This window comes from Amphiura filiformis, chromosome 2 (assembly GCF_039555335.1).
Source record: "Amphiura filiformis chromosome 2, Afil_fr2py, whole genome shotgun sequence".
Classification (NCBI taxonomy): Eukaryota; Metazoa; Echinodermata; class Ophiuroidea; order Amphilepidida; family Amphiuridae; genus Amphiura; species Amphiura filiformis.
Genome location: NC_092629.1, coordinates 55,702,756 through 55,723,051, shown reverse-complemented (window position 1 = coordinate 55,723,051; position 20,296 = coordinate 55,702,756). Strand labels below are relative to the sequence as shown.

The window sequence follows — 20,296 nt, the reverse complement described above, 5'->3', positions numbered from 1 at the left end:
TTGATTTTTCCAGAGGCTACAAAGCACAGTGTTGATGGACAGCATTGATTGGTTGCTGGTTTGCATTGGCTTGTTATCATCATTCTTGTGTCATTAATTGTGTTAGGTGCTGTAGATTTTGAATAAACCGTCTGAACAAGATGGTTTATTATTACGATGGAAATTATTGGTCGAACGCGTACGATATGTTCATAACACAGTACGTACATGGCGTGCGGGACATCCATACACACATTAAAGGGCCGTACCGTACGTAGTCCGACTGAAGGAGTTACACGCATTGGCGACATCGGCGCTGTAGTAAATTCAATTATCTTTGCTTTATCTTAGTTGTTCAAAATTAAAAGGGGACACATGTGAGAGTAAATTTAATGGAAAAGAAATAATGCTTATCTATATTTTATGGAAATGTTACAATATGGCGTTAATTTGGATATACATTACCTATTTTTATACTAACCTGTAACAGATCAAATGCTAAATGATGCCTATACATTCTATGATAGCAAAATTAAGTACACACATTACATTCGTAATATGATAATTACAACGTGAGCGAGCGAATTCTCGCAAATATTGGGAAATTCCAGATATACACAAAAGGCCATAATTAATTTGTGGTAAAAAATTAAACGAACATGAATTGCTACATCTGAGTGATGAGTATGCTTAGGAGCTATAACATATATTATAAACAGCTTTGATTATGAAGGGGATGATATGGTAACTTATTCATCAGGTTCTTCATCATCTTCCTCCTCAGCTACAGTTTTTGTCCATCTGTTTTGATAATTGCCAACCCTGCTGCATGCACCAAACATGGTGCGAACAAGTTGGGCTGCAGTTGAACACATATGCCGGAAGTATTTATAAAGGAGCTGATTTCACATTATCTGGTAAGGTGTCAGAGACCGGTATTCATCAAATGATATGGGTCCAGATCAGGGGGTTAACGGGGGAAAAGAAAACGCTCATTTCCATTTGATAACTTGTAAAATATGATGTCGTTTCAGCAAATGCCTCAGTTGTTGGTGGGTGGCAAGGTATTCGACTACATGTAGGCCTATAGTGTGGTTGTCAGTCACCTTCCGTTTGCAACTCTTGGAGACCAAGTGCTGTACCGACGTTTCCTTTAGAAACACTTCGATAACAATTATTGCCTTATCAATTCCTCAAAGATATGCCACAGTGTGAACAGTGTCACAACTAGAGAGGGCATGAGCAGCTAGAAATTGTGGTACAATATCCACATGCTTCATTGCGGTTGCGGTAAATATTTATTATTGCACAGTTGGAACTAGTACCTGCTCTTCTATAGAAAGGTACAGGTAAGATTGATGTCAATAGAGAGATTGCGATGTTCCACACGCAGCACGTGGACCGTACGTTTTTACTTACGTTAATACGGTGTTAATTATTGCTAGTCTCGGTTCCAAACTGGATTGTGTTCATTCTTCACGAAGGAGAACAAGGCGCCTGGAACAAAGACTATAATATCTTATCTAGGTCAATAGAGGGCATAGTGATTGAAAAAATAATGTTTACCGCAAGCTACCGAGTCTCAGCCTAATTCTAACAACACGCTTTGATTTTGACTAAAAACCAAAGTTAACATGCTTCTTAAACTCAATTGTATTTTTGTGCTCCCTAAATATTATGGTTGCCCCAAAACATATATTTTGGTAGATTAAGGACAACTACATCCATATATCACGACTTTACTTTCAAAATGAGACTTTTTCGTCCTAAAAATTAGGCGCGTTGCATGAACTTCGACATGTCGTAAAATCAGCAAAGTTCTATGTAACACTGCGCTTTTTTATACGACGTTGGTGTCCAAAATGTGAAATCGCAATTTCTTATACAGAAAGTATCACACACATTTCAATGGACTTTATCTACGTGTGAACATCTCGTCCGTTTTTAACGCATCGCTGTAACTTTATTATAATGATTTGTTACAATCAAAAAGGATCATAATAATAATTAGACTTTCTTTCGTATGTTCATTATCCTTGACTGTCTTTAACATATTGTGAAATGGACAAATTTTCACGGATGTATCTACCTTTATTTCGGACGTGCAAAATCTTCAAAACTGGCTAAATACGCGACCTCACAATCTCTCTATTATAGCAATGATGTTAGCAACAGGAACACATAAGTGTCATTCGTAATTCCTTGGTTGGTAATGAAGACAGCTGGCTGGAACATATACTCAGCTTTGAATGGTTTATCAGTCTGCTGGACCACAATACTCAAATTGACTTATTGTGGGATAGATGAAGATCTTGCAAAACAAGTCAATGTGTTACACAGTGTTTGTTTGCTCTTTGATCTCTCATACGATAAAAAACATTGTGGGGATGCTATATACATTTGGGTGTCGGCACTAGACTATATTTGCGAGAAAGAATTGTTTTAACAACAAAGTTTAAACCTCGCCACCAACCACTGAGACATTAGCTGTAAATATAACAAGCTTTTTGTGTTACACCACGATCCACCTGATTTGGATCCATGTCAGTTGACAAGTGACATTACCAGATAATGTGCAACCAACACCTTCAGAAATACTCAGGATTACATTTTTTGTTATCTGACAGCCACAATGTTTTTTTTCCGGAAGATGTAGATACAGTGTCGTAACTAGCGGGGGGGGTAGGGGTAGGGGTGGGTGGCAACATGCCCCGGGCGCCACCCTTAGGGAGCGCCAAATTGACCGATTCAGCGTCGATTCTGCGGCCCTCCAAGCGATGAAAGTCAAAATTTTCAGCACAAAATCAATTGAAAGAACATTTTAAGACCGATATTCAACTTTTAGTAACCAAAATCAATTAGTGATAGGCCTTATGTGTCCCAAATTTCCGCGCGCAATTGTTTCAAGAATTGGAGGGGGGCATTATGTATCCTTGGCCCTGGGCGCCACAGCCCCTAGCTACGCCACTACCAGCGTCTAAAATATTCTTGGGTAGGGTTGGGGGGGGGGTAGATTTTCAACTGCTTAACTTGCATGCACCGTGTTTTGTGAATGCAGGGTCGGCAACTGTCAATACAGATAGACAAAAACTGTAGCTGAGCAAAATGATCAGGAGCAAGATGATTACGAACCTAAAGAAAAATACCACATCATCCCCGTCAAGATGATCAAGGCGGTTAAATATATTTTGTTATAGCTCTAAAATAACACTCGGATGTAGCAATTCATGTAAGATGGCGGCCTTCATGGATTCCAATGTGAATAAAGACCTCAACTATAACAAATTAGCTCCAAAATATGAATTTTGGACCCCTAAAACCTATTTAGAGACATTAACATGGGCATCATACCTGCTTAGATAGTTGATATACATGTATAGCTATTTATATGTGGTGGTGGCAGCAATATTGGATTTCAATGTGAAGAAGAATTCAATTGTTATGTATAAGGACAAATATGAATTCGTTGGCCCCTAAAACTTATGTAAAAAATAATAACTTAATTTCAATAGCTGCTTCGATAATTCAAACATAGTTATTTATATATGGTGGCGGCCATTTTGGCTGCCATAATGGATTTCAATGTGAAAGAAGATTTCAGTGGTTTATATAAGGACAGAAATGAATTTGTTGAAACCTAAAACCTATTCAACAAAATCACCACCATACCTGCTGTAATATGGCTATTTAAATATCTCAAAATGCTTAATGCTGCTGAGGTGATACCTGTCAGTTTCTTGACGATATAAAAACAACAAAAACATTGTGCGGACGCTAGTTTTGGTTAAGACGATATTTTGGGTTTCGGCACCAGACTATAGTCGAGAATCCGAGAGGATCTCTTTAAGAACAGCCTTAATCGCAATTATGCATTCAAGCAGCTGGTAAATTTAATTGTAGGTTAATATATGCGTATCACTTGTTGGGAGGATAATTGTACAAAAAATGCACGGGTACTGATATGTTAATGCGTCTACTGCACAAGCCCCGAAGGGGGAATGCATTTCAGTAAAAGTGCAATATTTTGTACAATTATTTCTCGAGCAACAATTGATACCCATTAATTGACCTACACGAGAATAAAATCCCGTCATATTTGCTATTTTACAACAACATTGTCACTAAAAATATTGGAACATGCAAACATATATGCATCCACCCGCAAGAAAATTTAACGCGTCCAAAAACACTGCGCGTCGAACACTCATGAGTGCCTTGCCTTGCCTTGCCTTGCTGGCTACGTCAGCCCATGTCGGCTGTAGCCCTCCTCATGAAGCTTCCATTGTTCTCTGTCTTGCGCTATCCTAGCCCAGGTTGTGCCAATGTAAGATGTGATGTCGTCCCGCCATCTGCGTTTTTGTCTTCCCCTTCGTCTTCTGCCTGTTCTAGGTTGCCACTCTGTTAGTCGTTTTGTCCACCTGTTATCATTTGATCTTGCTAGAAGTCCTGCCCATCTCCATTTTGCCTCTTTTATTTTCTCCAGAATGTCCTTGACTTTGGTTTTATTTCTTATATGCGAGTTCCAAATTTTGTCCCGTATTGTGATATTCAGCATTCTTCTTTCCATTGCCCGCTGTGCTGTTATCAGTTTTTGTTCTAGGTATTTAGTTGTTGTCCACGTTTCGCAGCCGTATGTCATTGTAGGCAGCACACATTGATTGAAGACCCTCTTCCTTAATATCATTGATAGTTTTCTATCACACAGAATGTCTTTATATCTGCCAAAGCAGCTCCAGCCAGCCTTAATTCTGATTAGTACTTTCTCTCTCGTGTTGTCTTCCAGCTTCACAGTCTGGCCAAGATATTTGTATCTTTCTACTTTTTCTATCTCATCAGTTTCAACTACAATGGGCTCATTTGTTTCGAAATTTGTCATGAATTTTGTTTTTCCTTTGTGTATTTTTAAACCGATCTTCTTGCTTTCATTGTTCAAACCATTCATGAGTGCAAGCCCGTGCAATTATACAATATTTATGCACACCTCGTAGTTTACATTTGATCTGATTGGTTCTCACTATATACCAGTGTATGAAGACGTATTAAAACATTTTCATAAAAATGGATTTGTACTTCAGTTAGTTTTTACTATCATATTGTAATTTGTAATTTTGAGCCGAACAACTGAGCACACAAAAGCAAAGAAAATCACAATTCAATTCCAGCGCCTATGTCACCAATGAGTGTCACTCCGTCGGTCGTGGCTGAAGTCGGTCCTGTTTATGCCATCCCGTATGCAATGTACGTATATAGTGTCACAAATCACTAACTTAACATTTCGAATAAATGCGTGTTCCCTTTAAATGTTATGCAACCCAGTACTAAGCGAGATATATCAGGTTCATCTGCAAATTCTTTTTTACCGTACTAATGCCCGGTGTGCTATTTTTTTTTCCTAAAAGTTTAAACTGACTTTCAGCACATTGAACTTCCTCTGTTACACCCATCTTCATCAGAAGAAGTCCAATGATGTTGTTTTCCTTTTGTCGACCATTGGCAGCTTTTGTGGCATTGTACATGGTTGGCAATTCTAGTCCTTAAACTCGATTTAGATCTAATGTGTTTGGATTGGCTCTCTCACTAAACGGTCATTCGGCCATTGTCAATGGTCAACAAAAGGGCAAGTCCATCCCAACATAGGACGTCTTTTGATGAAAATGTGTGTCACGTCTCAGATGGAAACTCTCAAGGTTAGTTGAGTTTGTTCGGCTGTAAGTTAGGTTAAACTTTCAGAAATCGTCTATCAACAGCACGTATGAACTTACATTCAAGTATATATATTTTTGATTATATTATTGTATTAATCACTCCTATTCGTGCAGTTCACAAATCTTTCGCACACATCAGGTAATATTTGTTCGTGTTTTCTTCAATTCTCTTTTATAGAGTAGTAATGGTTTTCAAACATACCTCCTTGCTGACTCGGCGAACATTTAGGAATTTGACCCTGCCAAGAACTAGTACTTCCACAAATTACAACTTGGTCGCCAATTAAATTAAACCCCTGACTGCAAATTATTAGCACCATGTCTCCTTCGTCGTACCAATCTTTCATAGGGAATAGTGTACTATCATCAATAGGTTTGGTAAATGGAAGACAACCTATTTTGTCCAATGAAAATATAGTCATTGCAATTGGAAAACAACGACCACGATACTACTACTACTGCTACTACTAACAATACTACTACTACTACTACTACTACTACTACTACTACTACTACTACTACTACTACTACTACTACTACTACTACTACTACTACTACTACTACTACTACTACTACTAATAATAATAATAATAATAATAACAATAATAGTCCAAACCATAACCTTAAACCATAATCCTAACACTAAATCCTAACCATAACCCTAAACCCTAACCCTAACCCTAACCTAAACCCTAACCCTAAACCCTAACCTTAAACCCTAACCCTAAACCAAAACCCTAACCCTACTTTTTTATACTTTTACCCATACTTTCCATCATTCTTCAAGCCCTGCCCTCTATCGGGGGCTTATTTATAGTTTAAGCGTGTTGAATATTCATATTTCGCGGTTAGTGCTTCTTTGTAGCCCTGCGGGGCAAAATAGTTGGATATCAGCATTCCTCGGTTAGTGGTTGTTTTTTAACGCCCCGTAGCCACCCGTAGTCAGCCCCATACCCCATATTTTTAACTAATAAAAATAACAGTTTCCATATTCTATGGTTTCAAATATTATTGTTTTATAGTTATTTTTCGGAAACCGCTCAACTTACAAACAACAGAGGGCGCTGCTGAATATTTAAAATGCAGCATGTGCGCTAAGTGTACATATTTTTTTTTTATATAGGAACCATGTTTACGTAACTACGCATTTTAACACCAAAATTACACATTTTAGGCTGTGAATATGTTGCAATAATAATAATAATAATAATAATAATAATAATAATAATAATAATAATAATAATAATAATAATAACAGATAATTTAATCAAGTTTGATTGTCACCCTACTGCGTAAGTTTATAAATAAACCCAAAACCCAGCGCCAGGGATTGTTCAAAGATTAATTTTTCTTTTCTTTTCTTTTCTTTTCTTTTCTTTTCTTTTCTTTTCTTTTCTTTTTTTTTTCTTTTCTTTTCTTTTTTTCTTCTCTTCTTCTTCTCTTCTCTTCTCTTCTCTTCTCTTCTCTTCTCTTCTCTTCTCTCTTCTTCTCTTCTCTCCTCCTCTTCTCTTCTCTTCTCTCCTCTCTTTTCCTTTTTTCTTCTCTTCTCTTCTCTTCTCTTCTCTTCTTCTCTTTCTTCTCTTCTCTTCTCTTTCTTCTCTTCTCTTCTCTTCTCTTCTCTTCTCTTCTTTCTTTCTTCTTCTCTTTTTCTTTTCTTTTCTTTTCTTTTCTTTTCTTTTCTTTTCTTTTCTTTTCTTTTTTTCTTTTCTTTTCTTTGCTTTTGCTTTTGCTTTTACTTTCATTTCTACCAAATTCGATCGTTTGTATTGTCTCATTAAATGAAGGAGTGAGCCTTGTACAACAATAGCCATCGGTTGACTAGAGTTCTGAGTACAGAAACAGCAAGTAAATCCATGTTTTACAGGGCATGTCAGAACATTAAAGTATATTACTTTATTGTTGTGTATTATTGTGTAAGCTAACGTTAAAATAGTAGTAAGTTTTCAGTAAGTTTTAAAATATTGGTTTAACGTAAAGTTTGTAATATCTATAAGGATGATACGTATGTTCAAATAAAGAAAAGGAAATAAATGTCACTAACCACGGGTTTCCTCCGTGGTTGAAGTGGTCATCTCTACGAACATAATGAAAACAAAGAGAAAAAGAAATAACGAAACCAAGTAAATGATTTTCGTATATATACACTCTTCAAAAGAATTAAAGGATCAAATGAATATATCAACATTTTTGTGTGCCACGTTAGGCTAAGCCTCCCGTAAGTAACGTTTCTCGTGAAGAAAGAACGGCCCTTAAAGACCTCAAGGCTGATAAAACGATCACTATTTTTCCTGCAGATAAAGGCAGAGCCACGGTCGTGTTGAACAAACAGGATTATACAGACAAAGCTCAGAAATTGCTTGATGATCAAAACACTTATGAAAGACGTACCAAAGATCCAACAGGTCTAAACTTCTTACCATCCTTCAAAACCTTGTTATAGACAATGCTCTAACCACCCTTGAGAAAAAGAAATTGCATCCCACATCTGGTGATACTCTCAAGTTCTACGGGCTCCCTCAAATACATCTTCGGCCGATTGTATCATGCATGGGGTCTATATCCTATAATGTCGCAAGATTTATCGCTGACATTATCGGCCCTCTAGCGGGGAGAACACCGTACCACCTCAAGAATGCTCAGGACTTAGTTGAAAAGTTGAGCACGGTCAAGATTGATGATGATGAAGTTCTTATTTCATATGATGTTTCCACTTTATTCACAAGCACACCGGTTGGCCAATCAAAAGACACAATTCGCGAAATACTGGAAAACGATGATACTCTCTATGAGCGTTCCAACATGAACCCGGACAAGGTCATTGAACTCTTGACTTTCTGTCTGAAAACAACATATTTTCAGTTTGATGAGTGTCTTTATCTCCAACGTGAGGAGGCCCCAGTCTCTCCCATCGTTGCAAACCTATTCATGGAGAATTTTGAACTTCGTGCTATTAGGACAGCGCCCCATACACCCAAAGTCTGGTATCGTTATGTGGATGACAGTTTTTGTATCATGAAGAGCGCGCATGTAGATGAGTTCACACAACATATCGACAGCATCAATGACGCCATCAAATTCACCACGGAGTCGGAAGTCAACAACTGTTTTCCAATGTTGGACACTCTGATCATGAGTCCTTGACGTGTGGTGTATACCGAAAGCATACCCACACGGACAAATATCTAACTTTGGTTCGCATCACCCCTTGCAACACAAGCTGGGTCTCATCAGGACCCTGACCCATTGCGCCAACACTATCATTACCCGCGAAGAAGGCAGACAGCAGGAGTTGAATCATATCAAGCAGAGTCTTCACCAGTGCGGTTACGAGCCATGGGTTTTCTCAGTCAGTGATAACAAGGAAAAGGACAAACAGAAAGCTAAGTATCAAAACAGACCCCGGCCAAAGTAGGGTGGTTATCCCGTACATAAAGGGGACTTCTGTGACTGTTGCTCGCCTATTTCAAGCTAAGGGCATTCGCGCACACGACAAACCGGTGAACTCGGTCCGTCAGAATCTCGTAGCCCCTAAAGTCGCCACAGAACAACGTTCTGGAACTGTTTACCACATTTCGTGTGAAAACTGTCCTGCTGCCTACGTTGGAGAATCCGAACGCACGCTAAACACCAGGTTGAATGAACATAAGCACAAGAGCAACACCTCTTCCCCAGTTTCTCAACACGCCCAAGCCACGAAACAAACTATCGCGTGGAAGGACGTGAAAGTGCTGGATCAGGACTCCAACTGGTTTAACCGAGGTGTAAGGGAGGCCATTAACATCAGACACCACCCCAACACACTCAACAAGGACAAAGGCCGCCGCCAGCTACCACCAGTCTACGAACCTGTTCTGTCACATGACATCGCCAGCTCGTCATGTGACAACCAAGATCAATCACCAGTTTCCATCAGTTTGAAAGAGACACAGAGACGTCGTGTCGAAACATCACGTAAGTGAACAAAATAGTTGTGTGTATCTGTTTAAAAGTCTACCAATGAGGTTATTGTATATGATGTAATTTTAACAACATAAGTCTCACCTGTGGTTAGATGAGACTATCAAAATTGGGGCTATATTTTCAGTTACATACCCTTTGTGGGATACAGTTCAGATGTTGTGGTTTTTCCTAGAAAAAAAACGGATAAAGAGAAAGTATTAATGTCATGCTAAAGACAGCCTCACTACACCCGAGACAGTAATATATTGGGCTATTACAGTTGAAATCCATACACCCCATATGGAACAAATGACCCTTATCTTCCACACAGGGAGTATGAATTTCAAATGGGGTCTCACGAATTACGTTTTTGTCAAAGGGGAAAAGATGACCTTAGATTGGGAGGGCAGTGGCTTCTCTCGATGCCTGCCCTGGTGCGCCTCTAGTCCCCTTCCTAGTATACCCAGGTGTCCTGCAGCACTAAATATATCGTCTAGCGAAAGGGGTGTTTTTGTCGATATGCATATATTTTGTATTTAGCTAAACAAAAGACATACTGTGAGCGATCAGAATTCTTTGACCTGTGTTTAACATCGGAACCATTTTTTCTCCAGAGAAAAGATCATAATATGGCCAAATTGGATTTTCCCTAGAGAAAAGTCCATTTGTTCTAAATTATTTGTGCACCACACTTTTGTGTACATGTACATGGATGCATATTCAAAATGGAATTCGTATTTCAATACATTTTGATTGTTAAAAGAAATTATATCATTCGATTGATAAGTTAGTTGTAGTTGATTTAACTGGAAAAGGAGATTGTCATCCATCGCGTATATTCATGTCGAATTTATGAATAAAAGTTAAGCAGTTGTATTTGTCAGATTTTTAAAACAATTTCGAAGTCATGGTGTGGAAAATTTTCGGGACAGACAAGTTTCAAAATTAAATGATGTCTTTTGTTGTAGCAATAATAGAGATTTGACTACCTTAGGTGTGATATTTTACAACTTTGGGGTAAGAGCGTGAGAAAGTGCCCCAAAGCGTGAGACTCAGGCTGAATGAGTTAGGGTAAGAGTTGGCAGCCATGTTGACGCCACTATAAAACGTAGTGTAAATCTGAATATTAGACATACTGGTGCTGCATATGATACGGCTGCGACGTGAATCTCCATTGACCGTAGAAAGAAACAGTATTTTACCGGAATCTATTGTGCAGCTACCATTATTTTTAGTAAACAGGACGGACCAAAATGTCGCATCTGGCATATTTTAATTTGACATATTTTTGAGATATCTCTCACATCTCATCAACTATTTAGAATGGATTACATATATCGTCGGGTGTATTACATAGTGACGTATGTTGATTTTTGTCATTTTTATGAAAATTGGCCAATGTATTTTAAATAGTGAGTAGTATAATATTACCAATATTTGAAGTTCAAGTTTGCATAATTAATTAGTTAATTAATTATGCAAATGACGGATGTTGATATATTACATTACCCGACGTTTTACATAGTGGCGTATCTAAACATCCGTCACTATGTAAAACGCCGTTTACTCGGAAAAACAACTAAATTGTATGGCGTATCTGTCACACCCGTCACTATGCAAAAACATTATTTTTCAATTTGAACGTACGTAATTCAATATTGTTCATTGAAACCTACATGATTTCTTGACGGATGTTGATAACTGGGTATAAACCAAAAACTTTTACGTAGAGCAGATATTCAATGGATCATTATTTTAGTAAAATATCACTTTTAATAAATTTTTAATGGTTCGAGTTGATTCGACAATTATTTAGAGACATTATTTCAAAGCTTTACAATATAAAAGGGATGATTAAGTAATAAAAAATGAAAATATGATCCTTTTTAATGAGTAGGTTATTGAAAGATGATCAAAATATGTTCAGAGGCGTTTAGAGGCGGCTCCAAATTTACAGATAATACAGTGTAAATTGGTAAAAACTGAATACAATCATTGGCGTTTTGTAAAAAGAAGTTGCAGCTTGTGTGATTAGCTATATCATGAGAGTGAGCACTAGTAAGATCAGGAGTAAATACTCAAATACAATATGCCATGTATGTCGTGGGCACTCGTGACGAGTCGGTTTTATCATGAAAAAAGCGTTTAATAATAAGCGTAAAGAACCGACGGATGCTTCGAAGTCCTTCCTTGATCCGACTTTTATGCGCAAGACATAGTGACGGATGTGTGACGGATGTCCATAGATCAACACGAGAGACCAGATTAGCGTGCGCGAAATTGGCGCAAGACATAGTGACGGATGTGTGACGGATGTTAGGGTGCAACGTTTTCACGTTTTTACATACTGACGTATAACTTTGTAATCATTTTACTGATTTAATAGCGAATAATTCTTCATGTGATAGATGTCTCAAGATACTTTAGATACTAGTTTTTTTAAATACAGCAACTTTTGGAGGATTTTACTTGACAGTGTTCTGCTATGGTTGATCACAAATCGGCGTACTCTTTGATCGCGTCTAACTCAAAAACTTTTTTTCTGGCGAAGTTTAACATCCGTCACTATGTAATACACCCGACGATATGGGCAATTCCAAGCGTTGCGGAATGATGCAAACTGCCTTCGTACGATTTTCTTTTTAATGCAGCAGCCAAATATGTATTAACAGCATAAGGTGAATAGCATAATGTTAAACTATTTTTGGTAAGTGAATGATTAAGGTAGGAGAAACTTTTCCAAACCACCGTAATTTCCTAATTATACACATACAAAGTTCGCGTTGTGGAATAATGCGCACGGGAGCAGTATTTTTTTAACTAAAACATTTTTGGCAAACTCTGTGAGTTTAGTAATCTGAGATATTAAATTTGCCAATTAATGTAATTAATTTTGCAACACCTCTTCCCCAGTTTCTCAACACGCCCAAGCCAAGAAACAAACTATCGCGTGGAAGGACGTGAAAGTGCCACCCCAACACAATCAACAAGGACAAAGGCCGCCACCAGCTACCACCAGTCTACGAACCTGTTCTGTCACATGACGATCAATAACCAGTTTCCATCAGTTTGAAAGAGACACAGAGACGTCGTGTCGAAACATCACGTAAGTAAACAAAATAGTTGTGTGTATCTGTTGAAAATTCTACCAATGAGGTTATTGTACATGATGTAATTTTAATAACATAAGTCTCACCTGTGGTTAGATGAGACTATCAAAATTGGGACTATATTTTCAGTTACATACCCTTTGTGGGATACAGTTCAGATGTTGTGGTTTTTCCTAGAAAAAAAACGGATAAAGAGAAAGTATTAATGTCATGTTAAAGACAGCCTCACTAAACCCGAGACAGTAATATATTGGGCTATTCCAGTAGATATCCATACACCCCATATGGAACAAGTGACCCTTATCTTTCACACAGGGAGTATGAATTTCAAATAGGGTCTCACGAATTACATTTTTTACAAAGGGGAAAAGAGGAGCTTAATTGGAAGGGCAGTGGCTTCTCTCGCTGCCTACCCCATTGCGCCTCTAGTCCCCTTCCCTAGTACACCCAGAAGTCCTGCAGCACTAAATATATCGTCTAGCGCAAGGGGTATTTTTGTCGATATGCATATATTTTGTATTTAGCTAAACAAAAGACATACTGTGAGCGATCATAATTCTTTGACCTGTGTTTAACATCGGAACCATTTTTCTCCAGAGAAAAGATCATAATATGACCAAATTGGATTTTTCCTAGAGAAAAGACCATTTTTTCCAAATTACTTGTGTACCACACTTTTGTGTACATGTACATGGATGCATATGGAATTCGTATTTTGATACATTTTGATTGTTAAAAAAAATTATACCCTACGATTGACCGTATAAAGAGACAGCATTTTACCCGAATCTATTGTGCAGCTACCATTATTTTTGTAAACAGGACGGACTAAAAGGTCGCATTTGGCATATTTTAATTTGACATATTTTTGAGATATCTCTCACACATCTCATCAACTATTTAGAATGGATTACATATATTATATTACTAGTTCTAAACTTGTATTTATATGTATCTTAATTATTGTGACGACACTATTCAAATTATGCCTATCGGTTACGTACCTTTTGTTTGATAAGTTGATTCAGTTCCAGTGATTGCACCTGGGGAAAATGTCAGCAGGAGAAAGGAAAATGTACATTATAGTTATCCTAAAACCGTATAGGGGAGACCGGGGCAAGTTCGCCCTCAGGACAGGTCCGCCCACCCATTGTTTCTGAACTCGTGACTGCTAGAAAAGTACAATGATGACGTAATTAGATGGCACACGTCATACCCAAGAAAACAAGACAGTCCGACACATCTCGCCACAGAAATTATTGTCAAAAAACATTTCCATGTCAAGGACATTTTCGTTCTTATATTTATTGGAATGTGGACATTTTACCCAACATATAATACAATTTAAAGATCGACACTCTGTGTTTAGAAGGCATAATACGAAGCAAGAAAAAAAGTGCCTTCGTGGCAAGTCCGCCCTGTATCGGCGTATTATGCAAAATATTGATAATAATACTTTAAACAGTGTAAAACTACATGTAAGCATACTTTTTTTTAAAGTTAAGTGTTATCAGTATTACTCATACCACTATTTATGCCCTAAAACCATAATTGCCGAAGTTGTAAATAAAGGTTTTTGCTCATTTTGGACACTTAGATTAGCTTAGCTTAGATTATACCACTCTAATACATTTAGTATGGAAGAGAACGAATGCGCAATATACCCTTTACTAAACGTTTGCATTAAATGTATTATTGTTATGCAATATTATAACCTTTCTTTTTTTATCAGGGTGAACTTACCCCACCATAGGGGCGGACTTGCCCCAACATCGTGATTTTTTTATTTTCCATAGTGCACTTATGCTGCACAGCAAACATGATTCGACCGTTGCAGTACTTAAATCTTGTTAACAGGAAATTCAATCGATAAAGTCTAGTCTATCCTCCACATTGAATGGTGCCCTGCACTTATGCCCAAATATGGCACTTGTCAATCAATTATCACCCACTTGAAATCCCCTGGCTCACTGTACTGACCAAGTTATGGACAGATATGGGACCTGTTTTTGCTGTTATCTGTCATTTACATATCAAGGAAGTACGAATATTTTGCAGATGCTCCACCTACTCAGTTTTTAGCCTACATGCGATGTATACATTATTCTTGATTGACGTCAAGTACAAAAAATATCCGTCAAGTGGTTTAGCTTTAATGCCCTTCGGAAGAGAGCGGTCTACAAGTGAGCGATAGTCACTAAAAGTTGCATTCGATTTACACAGGGAATTTTGCAGGCATGCCGTGCCCATCCTTACTAAAACACCAAAGTGAGAATATTTTCAAATATCTAAATTAGCTAAAAATTTAAGACATGTTACAAAACTATATTTTCTAGAATTTCAGAGAGTACAAACAATATTGGCCGGTTATTTTTTACACAGTGACGTTAACTAGGCAATGGCCTATACCTCTAACATACATTGTTTGTAGAGGCCATGCGTCAATGGTAAGAGAACTGTGTATTGTGTATAGGAAAATGAACAGTAACTGCAGTATGCCCTTCTTCTGCCGTTACTAAAAGCTCAATGTTCTTATAAATGTGGTAGTATTTAGCTACAGCATACCGCTTTAAAGTGTAAAAGTTATAGCCTTCTAACATTAGTATTGTCCTCTCTAGGCGAGATTGAAAAAAATAGCGCGGACTTGTTTCGGTCTCAAAACGATGCACTTGTCGGCTGCTACATGTGTCCCATTTCACATAATATCTAGGAATAAATACCAGACTCATCTCCGAAGTCGAGGTCACTTCAAATCATCCCAAGTCACGGTTTAGCAATACAGAGAACATTCCTTATACAGTTTGACTAGGGGATGATTTGAATCCTAAACCGTGTGACTTTGGATTATTTAAAGTGACCTCCACTTGAGATGAGTCTGGTATTTATTCCTGGCTATTATGTGAAATGAGACACATGTAGCAGCCAACAAGTGCATCGTTTTGATATGGATGTACACATATATCATTTTATACTGACAGCTTCCGTATGTACTTTTAAGTACATTTTTTATTTAAAAATACAGCTCCCTGGATTATTTTTATTTGGACAAAATAATGATATAGTTTGACGCTTTGAAATACAGTTATGTTAATCATAATAAAGTTACAAAGTTAAAAAATAATATCGAAATATTGTAACATCAAACGTTTCCCCTCATAAGTTGTATCATAACAACATATTGAGGAAATTGATATGACAGATTTTTAAACTTTGATATGGAAAGATACCCCAGCCCTGTTGTCTCACCAGAGAAGATGAGCAGAAGTCTTTCTATCTGATGATAAAAAAACCCTCTAGGTATGATTACGAAAATGTTTTAAATAACTATTATCTACACAAGTTTTATAACAATGTTTTATATAAAATGTTAACATAAAACGTCTTCTGTTATGATGTGAAGGGTTAATAAAAAAACAGGGAAAATCTGTTCCAACTGACCAGCAGAGAACAAAGGATAAGCAATAGATAAGATTAAAATCAGGGAAAATATGACACAACCTCCAATGGGGAATAACAAACGTATAAACGTATAAACGTATAAAGTTTAACTCCTTTAACTTTGTTTATACGTTTTGTGTTATTCCCCCATTGGAACTCGATGTTGTGTCATATTTTCCCTGTTTTTAATTGTAAAGACTTACCCATTCTTTCATTTCTCTTGACAATTTTTCATTTGCCCGCCCTATTCCTTTTAAAGGAATTTTTATTATTTCTATGCCTATCGGTTACGTACCTTTTGTTTGATACGTTTCAGTTCCAGTGATTGCACCTGGGAAAATGCAAGCAGGAGAAAGGTAAAATTTACATTATATTTTCCCTAAAAACGTATGTATACACACTTAAAAAAACATAAAATTCCCAGCTTACAATATTAAATTAGCGTGAAGTAATTGCAAGATTTAGGACCTATATACAGGGTGTCCCAGAAAAAATTACCGGGCGAATGAATTTGGACGTAAGTCGAGAAATAAACATCAAAATCCACAAATCTAAACATTTGCGTGTAGCCCATCTTATTCTGCATCTTATACGCCAATTTTACTGGAATCGAGTGACTGATCGCGAAGAAATGAGCGATTACATAACGCATGCGTCAATTCACTCCATTCCAAGTTTGAAAGAAAGATCGTTCAACACAATGCACACGATACTAGTGGTTAACTGTCAATGGGCTTCATATTTTGTTCTGTGAAATCCTTTTCGTTCTTTTCTTCAAACAATCTTTTTCTTGCAAAACATTTAATTAGGTTTTGTTCAAATTTGAAAACCTGCACGATATTGAAAATGAAACCTTGCATGTAAGATGATGCTCGGTACTGTCTTGTAAATATGTTTTTTCGTTAATGTTGATACAAATATGCATAAAGAATTCCAGCTGGCTTTAAAAATTTCTCACACACATTAATGTTTTTGGAATATTTCCAAGAAATTGTAATGCAAAGTTTAAATCTTTTAAAACTTTAATGTTGCATGGTATCAAAAATCACACATAAAGCTGTAAGCACTTGATCATTGTTATTCTTGACTCAAATGTTCTTTGGAAAGTTAAAATATAACATACTTGCGCAACAAAGAATTGAGGTTGGGAAGCTTCCAATTGCAGAAAATTTTTCGGACAAACTGTTGTTCATCTTCAGTGAAAGCATGAATTACATAACACCGTCCGATTATAAAATAGATAATGTGGACTAAATTTAATGAGATACACAAAGCGGTGAGCGAGTATGAACAAATCGCCTAATGATCGAACTTGGAATGAACTGAATTGATGCACGCATTATGTAATCGTTCATTTCTTCACAACCAGTCAACCGAGTCAAATAACATGTTCGTATGTGATGCACAACAAAATAAGCTTTGCGCTACATTTTAAATTTTTTATTTCTAATGTGTATTTCTCGACTTACGTTCAATTTTATTCGCTCGGTAATTTTTTCTGGGACACCCTGTACACCTTTGTTTCCTATGGACATTTTATTGTGAAATCTCATTGTACAAGGAATACATAAAAAAAAATTCCGCATAGCCCCCGAATGAAAAGTATTTAATTATCTGTGTAATCACTCAAAAAGCATTTTTGTGAATTTTACATCCGAACTAGAGGCTATTAAATTTTTACAAGCCTTTTTATTTTACATGTAAAGCCTATGGGGATGACGATTAAAAATGGACGGCAATATTGAAAAACCCTCATTTTGGGCCATTTTAGATAGATACGGCACGATTTAGGTGTAAAAAAAATCGGATCTTTTTTTTTCTACAGCCTCACATTTCTATAGAACTAAAAGACTGTTGCCTCACAAAACAATCAATAAAAAAGCAGAAAATATAATAAATACATCAATGAAATTATGCAGCATTGGAAATGTTTGCGACATTGTAACCAGTATTATAAATCATAACAAAGACTGGAGGGAAATATAGTCCAGTTTCGATATAAAAAATATAACACAAAAGAAATCCAATCACAAAATAATACAAAACATAACATAGTGGTTTTTTTTTACCTCTCCTGCAAACGATCGCCTCACAAAACAATATAAAACAAAAGAAATCCAATCACAAAATAATACAAAACATAACATAGTGGTTTTTAATCTCTCCTGCAAATGATCGCCTCACAAAACAATATAAAACAAAAGAAATCCAATCACAAAATAATACAAAACATAACATAGTGGTTTTTTTATCTCTCCTGCAAATGATCGCCTCACAAAACAATATAAAACAAAAGAAATCCAATCACAAAATAATACAAAACATAACATAGCGGGTTTTTTTATCTCTCTTGCAAATGATCGCATCACAAAACAATATAACACAAAAGAAATCCAATCACAAAATAATACAAAACATAACATAGTGGTTTTTTACCTCTCCTGCAAATGATTGCCTCACAAAACAATATAAAACAAAAGAAATCCAATCACAAAATAATACAAAACATAACATGGTGGTTTTTTTATCTCTCCTGCAAATGATCGCCTCACAAAACAATATAAAACAAAAGAAATCCAATCACAAAATAATAAAAACATAACATAGTGTTTTTTATCTCTCCTGCAAATGATCGCCTCACAAAACAATATAAAACAAAAGAAATCCAATCACAAAATAATACAAAACATAACATAGTGGGTTTTTTTACCTCTCCTGCAAACGAACGCCTCACAAAACAATATAAAACAAAAGAAATCCAATCACAAAATAATACAAAACATAACATAGTGGGTTTTTTTTATCTCTCCTGCAAATGATCGCCTCACAAAACAATATAAAACAAAAGAAATTAAATCACAAAATAATACAAAACATAACATGGTGGTTTTTTTACCTCTCCTGCAAATGATCGCCTCACAAAACAATATAAAACAAAAGAAATCCAATCACAAAATAATAAAAAACATAACATAGTGTTTTTTTATCTCTCCTGCAAACGATCGCCTCACAAAGCAATATAAAACAAAAGAAATCCAATCACAAAATAATACAAAACATAACATAGTGGTTTTTTTTTACCTCTTCTGCAAATGATCGCCTCACAAAACAATATAAAACAAAAGAAATCCAATCACAAAATAATACAAAACATAACATAATGGTTTTATACCTCTCCTGCAAATGATTGCCTCACAAAACAATATAAAACAAAAGAAATCCAATCACAAAATAATACAAAACATAACATGGTGGTTTTTTTTATCTCTCCTGCAAATGATCGCCTCACAAAACAATATAAAACAAAAGAAATCCAATCACAAAATAATAAAAACATAACATAGTGTTTTTTATCTCTCCTGCAAATGATCGCCTCACAAAACAATATAAAACAAAAGAAATCCAATCACAAAATAATACAAAACATAACATAGTGGTTTTTTTATCTCTCCTGCAAATGATCGCCTCACAAAACAATATAAAACAAAAGAAATCCAATCACAAAATAATACAAAACATAACATGGTGGTTTTTTACCTCTCCTGTAAATGATCGCCTCACAAAACAATATAAAACAAAAGAAATCCAATCACAAAATAATAAAAACATAACATAGTGTTTTTATCTCTCCTGCAAACGATCGCCTCACAAAGCAATATAAAACAATTGAAATCCAATGACGATAATAATACAAAACATAACATAGTGGGTTTTTTTACCTCTTCTGCAAATGATCGCCTCACAAAACAATATAAAACAAAAGAAATCCAATCACAAAATAAAACAAAAACATAACATAGTGTTTTTTACCTCTCCTGCAAATGATTGCCTCACAAAACAATATAAAACAAAATAAATCCAATCACAAAATAATACAAAACATTACATGGTGTTTTTTTTTATATCTCCTGCAAATGATCGCCTCACAAAACAATATAAAACAAAAGAAATCCAATCACAAAATAATACAAAACATAACATAGTGGTTTTTTTTACCTCTCCTGCAAATGATCGCCTCACAAAACAATATAAAACAAAAGAAATCCCTTCACAAAATAAAACAAAACATACCGTATTAGTTTTTTTTACCTCTCCTACAAATGATCGCCTCACAAAACAATATAA

General features: G+C 36.1%; 1 protein-coding gene across 1 annotated transcript in view; it reads right to left on the bottom strand.

Moving 5' to 3' along the window:
* Positions 1 to 20,296, bottom strand: part of LOC140146415 (scavenger receptor cysteine-rich domain-containing protein DMBT1-like) — a 77,673-nt gene that overhangs the window by 11,028 nt on the left and 46,349 nt on the right. The window contains exons 9-14 of the mRNA XM_072168258.1: positions 16,467 to 16,502; positions 13,738 to 13,776; positions 12,871 to 12,906; positions 9,777 to 9,812; positions 7,726 to 7,758; positions 5,887 to 6,078 (exon numbers count right to left, since the gene is read on the bottom strand). Coding sequence (XP_072024359.1) covers positions 5,887 to 6,078; positions 7,726 to 7,758; positions 9,777 to 9,812; positions 12,871 to 12,906; positions 13,738 to 13,776; positions 16,467 to 16,502 — 372 coding nt within the window. The remainder of the gene's footprint in view (positions 1 to 5,886; positions 6,079 to 7,725; positions 7,759 to 9,776; positions 9,813 to 12,870; positions 12,907 to 13,737; positions 13,777 to 16,466; positions 16,503 to 20,296) is intronic.